Consider the following 12,281-nt stretch of genomic DNA (forward strand, 5'->3'; position numbering starts at 1 on the left):
AAAGTGCAACACGCAATATGGCAGAATAAGTCCCGCCTTCTAAATAAGAGCCAATCGCAGACTGGTAAAGTCATTGCGTAACTACAGTGGCCATTAGAAGCTCCGGTTCCTATAGAAACAGTCAGACGCGCACCTCCGAAATGAGACACGAGAGACACGCATTTAGGACTGTGCATGCGCATTAGATTGATCCAGCCTGAAAAAGAGTTTTTTTGTCATAATTCGAGCGTTTAGAACCAAAATTTATGAGAAAGTTGTCAGATTTCATTGGTGATTTTAAATATGAAACGGAAACTTGGCAAACATCTTTGGAGAATTTGATGTTTCCCCATTCATAGAGATAGGAGGTTCACTTGCATGCCTGAGAGGCGTTTCAAAGATGGCCGCTGAATGAAATTACTTGTCTTAAAGGGACTTCAAACTCCTCTGTACATGTACAAGTCAAATGAAGTATACTTTGCAAGGCTGTATGTTTGACCAGAGCTAAAGACGTAAAGTGCTGAATTAAGAGCTGCAGATGACGCGGTTATTTTAACAACAGCAGAAACACATTGAGCAGAACAATACTTTTAGTCAAAGTTTTTAGTCAAGATACTTTTGCTAAAACGCTGCAGAAAATGAGAGTGCACAAAAATACCATTCTTATTTTAACTATCATTCAGATGACTCCGACCATTTAAATAAACAGGTTTGTGACAATTAAGTTTTTCTCAGTCCCAAGGCATTCTATGCGCCATATGCAAAGGTATCTAAATGAAAAACGAAATAAATAAATAGCATGATAAAATATCTGATCTAACCTTTTATATTCATACCCAGTTGGGAGAAATAGTTGAGAAATATAAAGAAATACTTGAATTGAATACCTCTGAATTAGAGTATTAGTAGACTGTTAGGTTTGGGTTAGATGTTAGGCTTCGGGTAAGTAGAAGAAGTTTACATGTAGTTGCAAAGTTACTTATGTCTGTTGGGGACCATCAAAATAAAGTGTTAGCAGATATTAAAGGTGCCCTAGAATCAAAAATTGAATTTTCCTCGGCATAGTTGAATAACAAGAGTTCAGTAAATGGAAAAGACATACATTGAGTTTCAAACCCCATTGCTTCCTCTTTCTTATGTAAATCTCATTTGTTTAAAAGACTTCCGGAAAACACGCGGATCTCAACATTACACCGTCTGTTACGTAACAGTCGGGATCATTAATATGTACGCCCCCGATATTTGCATAATGCCAGCCCATGTTCGAGCATTAGACAAGGAAAGCCAGTATTAACGTCTGGATCTGTGCACAGACAAGGTAAGCCAGCAAGAACAACAGCGAAAAATGGCAGATGGAGCAATAATAACTGACATGATCAATGATATTTTTAGTGATATTTGTAAATTGTCTTTCTGAATGTTTCATTAGCATGTTGCTAATGTACTGTTAAATGTGGTTAAAGTTACCATCGTTTATTACTGTATTCACGGAGACAAGAGCCGTCGCTATTTTCATTTTTAAACACTTGCAGTCTGTATAATTCATAAAAACAACTTCATTCTTTATAAATCTCTCCAGCAGTATGTAGCATTAGCCGTTAGCCACGGAGCATAGCTTCAAACTCATAAAGAATCAAATGTAAACATCAAAATAAATACTTTACTCACATGATGTAAGATCCATTTGAGGGTTATATTAGCTGTGTAAACTTTGTAAATGCGCTGTAATATAGTCGAGAGCTCGTGTGGTAGGGAGCACACGATTTAAAGGGGCGGCGCGCTGAAAAAGTCAGTGTATAGTTAATGATGCCCCAAAATAGGCAGTTAAAAAAATTAATTAAAAAAAATCTATGGGGTATTTTGAGCTGAAACTTCACAGACACATTCAGGGGACACTTTAGACTTATATTACATCTTTTAAAAAGCATTCTTGGGCACCTTTAAGCAGACAGTACTAATAATCTAATTAGTTTTAGTTGACATGTAGGTACAACGTTACTTACAGGTTGTATGTCAAAAAGTCTACTATTGAAATAAAGTGCTACCATTTTTTTCTTCTTCTTTTTTTTTTCTTCAGTATTTTTGAAAGAAGTCTCTTATATTACAATTTAAAATAACTAAAAGTCCTTTGATATGTCCCACCCAAAGAAATATATCAAAACAACCTGTGCTTGCCAAGTGATGTCATGCAGCCTTTAAAAGTGCCTCGCAAAATCCCCTTGATTTTGATTTATAAAAAAGCCCTCTTTATCACACAAATAGCTGCTTTGCGCCTACAGATTACCTTTGTAATGTCTTGGGAATCATTCTTTTTTTGCCACTGATTCTCTCATTTCCCACAACTGCTCCTTCATCTCTCTCTTTCAGTCCATCTGTTTCTCTCTTTCACTCCCTGTTGGTGTCCCTGCCGTTTAAATGTCCATTCGATTCCAATCAGGGTGCTCTCTTTCCACTCCACCGCGAGCAGCTAAATGGAAGGAAATGGATACATTATCTGTCTGTAGTGGCTCCTCTCTCCTTCTCGTCTGCTCTTGATAATGGAATAATGGGTGCAGAGCTGCCTGTGAAAAGTGTCTGAGCAAGGCTATTGGCGTTTGAGTGATGTGAACGTCTTGATGGCTGTCTACATAAAAGCAAAGAGCTCAGAGTGTGTATGTGTGTCAAGTGCTGGACTGGACAGCCTTGCTTCACTTAAGCTTGCTACTAGCCAATGTCATAGTGCTTAGAGTTTGTGAGTGGCTGGACACCTGTGAAGGCTGTCTAGTGTCCTTTTGGCTTGGCCCTTTAATGGATTGGTTCACTTCAGAATTAAAATTTCCTGATAATTTACTTACCCCATATCATCCAAGATGTCTTTCTTTCTTCAGTCAAAAAGAAATTAAGGTTTTTGAGGAAAACATTCCAGGATTTTTCTCCATATAGTGGACTTCACTGGGGTTCAACAGGTTGAAGGTTCAAATTGCAGTTTCAGTGAAGCTTCAAAGCGTTCTGCATGATCCCAGATGAGGAATAAATAAGTGTCTTATCTAGCAAAAAAAATAATAAAATAAAATAAATAAATAAATAAATATAAATAAATATATATATATATATATATATATATATAAATAATATGAAAATGATGCGCATTTGTGATTTAAAAAGTATATACATTTTTATTTTTTAGAAAATGTCCAATTGTTTCACTAGATAAGACCCATATTCCTCGGCTGGGATCATGTAAAGCCCTTTGAAGCTGCACTTTGGACTTTCAACCCATTGTACCCCAGTGAAGTCCATTCTATGGAGAAAAATCCAGGAATCTTTTCCTTAAAAGTCTTAATTTCTTTTTGACTGAAGAAAGAAAGACATAAACATCTTGGATGACATGGGGGTGAGTAAATTATTAAGAAATTTTAATCATGAAGTGAACTAATCCTTTAATCAATAGTTCACCCAATCATTTACTTGCCCTCAGGTGATTAACTGGAGAATCACTTTCTATGTTTTTGCCTGCTGCAAAACTGGTAGCGTCAACACTATTATTGACCTTTCAACAAATCAGTTGAGCAAACATTGCATCACCTGATTAATATTCATGGTGATATGGTTTATAATGTGTTCCTCAGATCGTTCTATTGTTCAGCTCACCCTCATGTCATTCCAAACCTGAATTACTTTCTTCCATGAGATGTTTAGCACACTGCTCTTTTTCATGCAAAAAAGTAATTCATATGACTTATACACTACACCTCAAGTCTTCTAAAGACATACAATAGCTTTTTTTGAAGAGTATATGATGGAATTTTCATTTTTGGCTGAATTTTTCTGTAAGGTGGACAAGATGTTCCTTAGGGTGATGTTCTTCAGATGTTTTAGGGCAGTGGTTCTTAACCAAGATAGCTTAAAATTATTTTAGATAAGCTAAAAAGAATTTAAAAAAAAAAAGAAAGAAAGAAAGAAAGAAAAAGAAAGAAAGAAAGAAAATGAAAAAGAAAGGGGAGAAACTCTACAAATCAAGAGGTTAACTGACATAATATTTCTGATTCCATTTAGTTTTTATTTTGTTCTATTTGTGAACCAAGTTGCAAGGGTCAGGGTTTTTTTAATTGAAAATTACCAAATTACCATTATCCAAAACCTGGAAAAATAGGAGAATTTTAAAAATGCAATTTGTAGACTTGGAAAAGATATAAAGTCATGGAAATTTACATAATGAATATACATTTATCTAGTTATGTCAAGCTCTAAAATATTTTATTAGGTAGAAAATGCTATTCGTACTGGTAATTTCGGTTCTTGAAACTTCTGGAATCACAGCAGTGTAGTCCAGTTCAGTACATGTTGTTTGTGTATTTTGTGCCATGAGTTGTAATTGGCGGTTTGTTGTTTCACAGTTCCACAGAGAGTGATACAGCATAGCTCACGTGTTGCTGCTCAGGGGCTCTTTCCAGTTATCAGACCCCTTCCTTTGAGTCCTGTGAGTAAGAGGACCACAGCCGTGAGGTTAGTATCCTTCTCTCCTTCTCAGTGTTTTTAAATAAAAATTGTTTTTGTTAAAGTGATATTATGCTATTTTAAAGGTTCCTGATTTTGTTTTGGAGGTCTCCAACAATACGTTTCCATGCATTCAAAGTCAAAAAACACAAATTTTCTTATAATATACATTGCAGCATCACCTAATTTCTCAAAAGATTCTGAAAATAGTTCATTCAAAGAGTCACTCTCTCTAAACCCCTCCTTTCTGAGAGCCTGCTCTGCTCTGATTGGTCAGACGGCCCAGTCTGTTGTGATTGGTCTACTGCTTACAGTACGTGTCCGAAACCAAACGCCTATTACCATTTCTGAATTATACTAATTTGTTACGTTGGTATGTAACAGCAAGTGAGACTGGATTTGTGGACGAGTCGTTTCAGGCAGTTCAAAATCGATTTTTTCATTTGGGAAACTTTATTTGTTGTGAATTTTGATCTTTAAAACCGACCTTTTACATTCACAGTCAGCAATATTACACACTTACATAAAACATGAAACAAATACTAGTGTTCTCAACCAGTGTTCATTTCGTTGACCAATAATTTGTCATAATTTTCGTCTACATTTTTTTCACTGACGAAAACGAGACGACAGCTAAATAAAAAACGTGTAACGTTTTGAATGATGAAAACTTTGACAAAAATCTACTCTCATTTTCGTCAACGAATAAAAACGAGACGAAAATGTTAGGGAGGGATGATTTGGGAAGAGATGATGTCCTGAGTGGTAGATGCACACATTTGAATTGTAACGTGCTGATCTACCCACAGGAAAACCCGGCGCCTTTTCCAGGCTCACACAACACAGTGCTTCAGACTACTCGATTCCTTATGAAATAATGTTGATGAGTTATGACAATGTTTACTTTACAATGTTTATATGGTATTGTGTTTTAATCTCAACTCCTTTAATTCATATAAAAGGAGCTGACATGGGGAAAATGAGTCCCTGAAATATGCCAGACTCCATTCTCTCTTGGCTTTTGACAAAAAAAGCCAAAATCCAAAGCTGTTGTAAAATAGCTAATGGACACTGCAAAAATGTATTTTGTCTTTTTTTATGCCATTGTTAGATATATGATTGAAAAAAGAAAAGCATTTTGACAATATAACTTAACTATAACATAAATATAACGCACGTTCATTTTCCGTATTTTAACATTGTAGATTAAATTTGTTGTCAATGCTCACTTAAAATGAATCTGTAAAAACAATAACAATGTAAAATGTAATCTTTAGCAAATCTCAAAATGAATATCCATTTATATACTGTATATTATAATGTTCTGATACCTAAAGTAATTTTACAGATTTAAATTTTTAGCATTTCATTTTTAATTTAGAATTTTAATTTCAGCCATTTATTGACTTTTTTTTTGCTCACCAGCCACTGTGGCTAGTGGTTTTTCAAAGTTACTAGCCATTCAGCATTTTCACTGGCCACAATTTTGACATAGATACCATGGAGAAAAACTGCCATATAGATATTTTTAATATTATCTCATAATTTGGCAGCTGGTTTATTAGGCTGCTGTCACTTTAAGACCTGACAACAGATCCATTCTACTGTTACACGTGCCTTTTCTTTCTCAACTGTTCACGTTCACTTAAAACAAAACCGACTATGTTTATGTCAATACTCACCAAAATCAGCATTTTGACATTATTTTGTGTGTATTTGTCTGTTTTTGACTGTTTAAGCGCACAAGCAGCAAAAAAGAACTCAGTTTAGTACTGAGAGGCGGCTTTATGTGTGCACACTTTGGGTGCAGGAATCAGTAAAATTATGCGCAATACGTGCAATTCAAGCCCTGTAATACCAATGATATTCATCTGGAGCAATCGAAAGGAGTGAGTGAGGGAAGGCGGGTATGCGTGTCAACTCACTGTCGGAGAGATGAGAGAGCAAGAAAGCACGGCTGGTATTGTGTATCTATTCTGCAGAAAATGAATATCGGAAGGGTTTATTATATTTTTGACAACACTACATTGCACTTAGTTTATTATGTCAGATGCCTTTTTAAAAGACTACAATTGAAAATCTATTATATGTCAAATTAAGTGGCTAGTAGAAGTGACTTGTTACACGCCACTGCTGAAATCCACCCGCATTTGGCGGACGTTAATGTCAAGCCTTAGTTATCAGCCATAACACAACATGTATATACCTTGAATACACTGTCATTTTTGGTAATAGCTTCTGCGTGACTGTAATATATTTAATAATGATTTGCCTCCCTCTCTGTCTGTCTTAACAGATCAGCCCTGGGCGACTATCTGACACGGGGTAAAAACAGTCTGTGCAGTGACTCTCCTCCACCCAGCGATGATCAACAGGAGGACCACACGTACAGCAGCTCCCAGTCTCCAAGTACAAAGGGGGACATTTCTTCCTCCCTCTCCTCCTGCTCCACTCAGGGTTCCCTCTCTGTCTACAGCCACGGTCAGGAGGCGACGGTCACTGAGGTCAAGGAGGAGCAAAAAGACTTTCCGCTGGACGCTTCGCCACCTCTTCCCCAGCTACTCCAGCGCAGAAGACTGCTGTGGACCAAAGGTCACCTACGGACCCCTGGTGACACACTTCCCCTGAAGAAGAGGAGGGCGGAAAATCTCCTGGTAAAAGAGGAGGAAGATGAGGAGATGAAGGAGGCGGCGGGGTCGTTGCTTCACCTGGCGGGCGTGCGCACCGGTTTGAATAAGAACGCTCAGCGTGCGTGTAAAGTTCAGAAAGAGCTGAAAGAGGAAGCCAGTGATTAGCAATGAACGGAAATCCCGTTAACACAGATCTAAATACTTCTGTTCCAGGATATCAGGTGAATTCTAGTCAGTTGTTGCAATATCAATAAAATCACTGTTGTCCCTTGTTAAATTTGATTTCCTGGGTGAAAGAATCTCATGTTCATGTTTTTTTTGTGCGAGTGTGTGTGTGCGAGTGTGTGTGTGTGCATGTATGTGTGAAGAGGGAAAAAAGCCATAGTAAAAATTGGGTCATTTGAGTGAAATCTGTTTTAATGTTTGTTTTTGAATTCATCAAGCCTACGGAACAAGTTAAAAGAATTAATTCTGTTGTAGCAATCCTTCTAGTTCACATCAGAAAGTTGAACGGAGAGATTTTCTATGCTGCTCTCAAGTGTGCCAAAGATGATACCTGTTGATGAAAGTGCAGCTAATCCATGCACACTTAGTAAGACCAGTAATAGTTTCAAAAATTAGTAATACCGACCTATATTACAAAAACCATCAGATGAATATTTGGGTCAATGACATAATGCTCATTTTTCTTGGTCCACATCTGTTGATTAACTCAAAAATACATTAAAAATGCAGTTCACGACTCGAGTACGCTTTTTGTTGCATTTTTATTTCGAAATTCATTTTTGGGTCAAGTCAGAAAGTTCAGTGTGATCATTAAAATTAGAAGTGTTAAGGGGAGAGTTACTTTTTAAAGTAATGAGTTACAATATTGCATTACTCCCTAAAAAGTAACTATTTGCGTTACTTAGTTACTTTTAATGAAAAGTAATGCATTACATTACTTTTGCATTCTATTTTGGGCAAAAGTAAAGGCCATTTTACACCAAAAGTGACATGAATAAGCCTTAGGCTGAAGGAAATGCAAAGTAACTTGCGTTACTTGTTTGAAAAAGTAACTTCGATGTTTTGTAAGTAAACTGATTACGTAACTCGCGTTACTTGCAATTAGTTTCCCCCAACACTGAAAAGTAATATGGCATTATCTTTTATTATTATTGTCTTAAAAATATGAAAAATTTGAAACATTAATTAAATTAATAATAATATAAATATTTTTGACAAAACTGCTAAATTATATTTGAAAACTTTTGTCTGAAAAGTAAAAAAAAATACTTAGAGAGAAGGTCAGTAAGTCTCTTAAATATCAGATAATTTGACCTTTTCATGACAAAATTCATTAAATAAAAAAGGAATAATTAAAAATACTTTTTGCCTTGAGAAATGTATTTATTTCTTAATAATGGTTAACGTGTACATTCATGTATGTACTCAAGATATAAGGAAAATATATTATTCTTTTTATTAATGTTTGATGGAAATTTACTTTCTTGAAAATGGTGTACACAAGAACAAAAAGTACATTTCTACTTGGCACGTGTTTTAAACTAGATTTTTCCTATTCTTTATGGTGGACACTCTTATATGTCATTGATCCATTTATTTATTAAGCAGCAAATGTTTTGTGTAAAACGGCCTGTGTCCAGTGGATAACAAATGTAAAGGTCAAATGCAATATGCCAATTCTCTCTAGATGCCTGGTGTTCAAAACATTTCTGGTGTTAGTTCTTATTTGAAGCACACGAAAACTAATCTTTCTATGAAGCAATGTGTCAGAAATGCCTATTATGTTGCCAAAATGTTTTTTTTTTTTTTTAATTCTTCTTTCTTTTTTAAAAATCTTCATCACAATCCAAGCAATTTGTCCTGTCAGGATAACACTGTAAAAAGATATTCCCTTTTTTTTTTCCACAAAAGGCAGTTTTTGCCTGTTTTTCAGTTATATTGCATGGGTGCTTGTACATAAGAAAGAAGTATTTTCTTTTCTAAACGAAAGATCATGTAAGATAGATATTTAGCATGAGGCATGGCTTATTTTCTTACGAGAAAACAGAGAGAGGCGTCTCTTAAAGTGTAGGGTTCTTTCTTTACTTTTTTTTTTTTTTTTAATCGTATTTCTCTTCTGCGGCAGACAACTCTTCCAAAGGAAGGGACTTCATGAAAACCCATTAATGAACAGATCTGCCTTGTATTGAATATCAGGTGAAACTGATTTTGCCTTTTTTGTGGTCCTCAGTTTGGTGGTCCTTTTTCAATTCATTGATGTAAGTGTTCAGATGTTGTTAATAATCAGTGTTGGATGACCTATCACTCTGTACACCCTTTAAGGTTGTGCTTGGATGTCTGTTCTGTTCTTTTGTAATGGTTCGATACTCCGTTAAAGTCATTTGCATTGTGCAACCTGCAGCGTTGATATCATAAATTGTACTGAAATAGTTTGACAAGGAATTAGTATTGGCTTTAGGATAATCCCTTATTAGCGCGATCGACCATGGCTTGTCTGTTTCCTTTATATCTTGTTTTAAAGTACCATCCCTCATGAACTTGAACTCCATCTGTGAAACTGAATGTCCAGGTGTGTGAGGACGTCCTGTGGTGGTTGTTTGCTGCCAGCTTGGGTCGTCATCCATCAATACATACGGTGTGTTCAAGTCATGTCGGAAAGATCATATTTACGAGTTGAACGCACATGAACGCCACCACAATGGCGAAATATGAGTGGGAAGCTGGGGATTATATGTGCATTCACGCCATGCTGTAATTACTGTAATTAAGATATTTCAACTTGTAAAAAGTGTCCATGACCCCATAGAGCTTGTAATTACACCTTGTAAGATGGGAATTTTCGAAAAAAATCCTACCTGTATCACATGATCACTGTACCACCCGACTGCTGCAGATTCATTTATATGGAAGCTTTTTTCCGCCACCGAAAAAAAAAAAAAATTAAAAGATATTTGTGACTTTTTATCTCACAATTCCCGACTTTTTTTCCTCAGAGTTTTAAGATAAAAAGTCGCAATTACCTTTTTTCTTTTTCTTTTTTTTTAATTCAATGGCGGAAACAAGCTTCCAAACATTTAGGCATTGATAGTGTTGGCAGAGAAAAGCATAATTCCCAGTCTGAGGATGTGAACAGCTCTGAATAATCACGTGTTGTCATAGGCGTTTCTCAATGTCAAGGAAGGATCCTCGGAAGCCAGAATTTCGAGGATGCTACGTCATCGACATCCGTCGAAGGACTGTTCCAATGTCGAGGATCCTCGGAATTTCAAACAAGGACTAAGTCCTTCTTTCTAAAAATATCCCATATACAGGAAAGGATGCATATGTGTAGCCTTCGCGCTCTAAAATCACCCACAATCCTATGCGCGCAGCTTTGCGATCTTGTTCGAAATTTTTTTAAAAAATGTTGGACGTTAGCGAGCAATATGCTTTCAAATGTAAGTACATTAACGTTACCAAACATTTGTTAAAACTGTATGTAAATAAGTCAGATAAATAAAGTTTAACGTTTAAATACCAGTACAAATTACTACCATATTGATATTATAAACTATAGAAATACAAATTACGTTATTGATGGCTAACTGAACCGGACCGTCATTTAACAATTGTTAGCTTGTTTGCCGTCACCGGCATTTCTTTTACCTTTTCACTGACGTAATGACGCAATGACGTGCACTTGCTAGTCTGTTCCATTTACGTGTTCTCCGAATGCTAAAGAGGAGCCTCGCCTAGCCTCTGAAGGCAGTGACTTGGAAGGACCAGTCCTGCCAAGGAAGTATCCTTGACATTGAGAAACGCCTATGGTGTGAACAGCATATATGCTGCCTTTATGTGCTCTCGGAATTATCGTAAATACGAGTTTCCTAGGTTAAAATATTGCGCATGAATGCCCTCTCATGTAGAAACTGGAATGCGATAAGTTCGTATTCACGACATAGGAAGTGGGAATTATTACATTTCCTATAGCACGTGAAGGCAGCATAAAGCCCGATCTTTACGAGTTTGGGGCGTGTCAGTGACAAACATGGCGGAATACCACAATACTTAGGTATTTAGCAGTGACATTGTCAGGCGTATTTATTCACAACCAAATAAGTTAACTGCCTGCACAAAATACGATAGCATCGTAATATAACAATATAGCCTAATAATATGTAACGATAAAGTTCACAGTAGGCTCATAATTAAAACATAGAAAAGCAAAACACACCTGATGCACAGTCTTTGTTCTTCTTTTTTTTTTTTTGTTCATCTTCAGCACACAAATTAAGATATTTTTGATAAAATCCAGTGGCTCAGTGAGGCCTGCATTGACAGCAAGTTAATTTACACTTTCAAATGCACAGAAAGGTACTAAAAGCACATTTAATACAGTTCATGTGACTACAGTGGTTCAACCTTAATGTTATGAAGGGACAAGAATACGTTTTTGTGCACCAAAAAAAACAAAATAACAAGCTTCGAAGCTTTACGAATCTTTTGTTTTGAATCAGTGATTCAGAGCGTGTATCAAACTCCCATAGTCACGTGAACTATTGAAATTTCAAAACACTTAAGACGTAACAAAGCCTCGTTTACTGAAATTACGTGACTTTCATTTCCACTGATTCGATACGAAAATATTCATAAAGTTTCGACGCATCATGAAGTGGTGTTTTGAAATCAGCCATGATTAATAAAGTTTTTTTGCACACAAAAAGTATTCTCGTCACTTCATAACATTAAGGTTGAACCACTGTAGTCACATGAACTGTTTTAAATATGTGTTTAGTAGCTTTCTGGGAGTTTGAAAGTGTAAATTAACTTGCTGTCAATGCAGGCTTCACTGAGCCATCGAATTTTATCAAAAAAAATCTTAATTTGAGTTACAAAGATAAACGAGGTGTGAAACGACATGAGGGTGAGTAATTAATGACAAAATTTTCATTTTTGGGTGAACAAACCCTTTAATGCTGCCTTCACGTACGTGCTTGTCTGGGAGGACGATCATGTGCAACCTAGGAAACTCGTATTTATGATAATTCCGAGAGCACGTGAAGGCAGCATTACAGAAGGTACACCGCCATTTTGCTCCTACGAAAGTGGCTTTAACGCACCCGACGTCATAAACACGACTTCCCAACCCGTAAATACGAACTTCCAAGGAGGACTTGAATGCACCAATGTATTTGTTACACAGCATCTATC

The 12,281-nt window shown here is 36.3% G+C and overlaps 1 protein-coding gene across 4 annotated transcripts in view; it reads left to right on the forward strand.

Annotated features, from left to right (window-relative positions):
• The window catches only part of ches1 (checkpoint suppressor 1), a 50,098-nt gene extending 38,721 nt beyond the window's left edge, over window positions 1–11,377 (forward strand). For 3 of the 4 annotated variants that reach the window (XM_067384754.1, XM_067384756.1, XM_067384757.1), the window contains exons 5-6: window positions 4,356–4,464; window positions 6,752–11,377. In XM_067384754.1, the coding sequence (XP_067240855.1) occupies window positions 4,356–4,464; window positions 6,752–7,250 (608 nt within the window). In that variant the 3' untranslated portion in view covers window positions 7,251–11,377. The remainder of the gene's footprint in view (window positions 1–4,355; window positions 4,465–6,751) is intronic. The other variant, XR_010895002.1, reaches the window with a different exon arrangement.
• Window positions 11,378–12,281: the final 904 nt, after the last annotated feature.

This window comes from Chanodichthys erythropterus, chromosome 4, assembly GCF_024489055.1.
Source record: "Chanodichthys erythropterus isolate Z2021 chromosome 4, ASM2448905v1, whole genome shotgun sequence".
NCBI lineage: Eukaryota > Metazoa > Chordata > Actinopteri > Cypriniformes > Xenocyprididae > Chanodichthys > Chanodichthys erythropterus.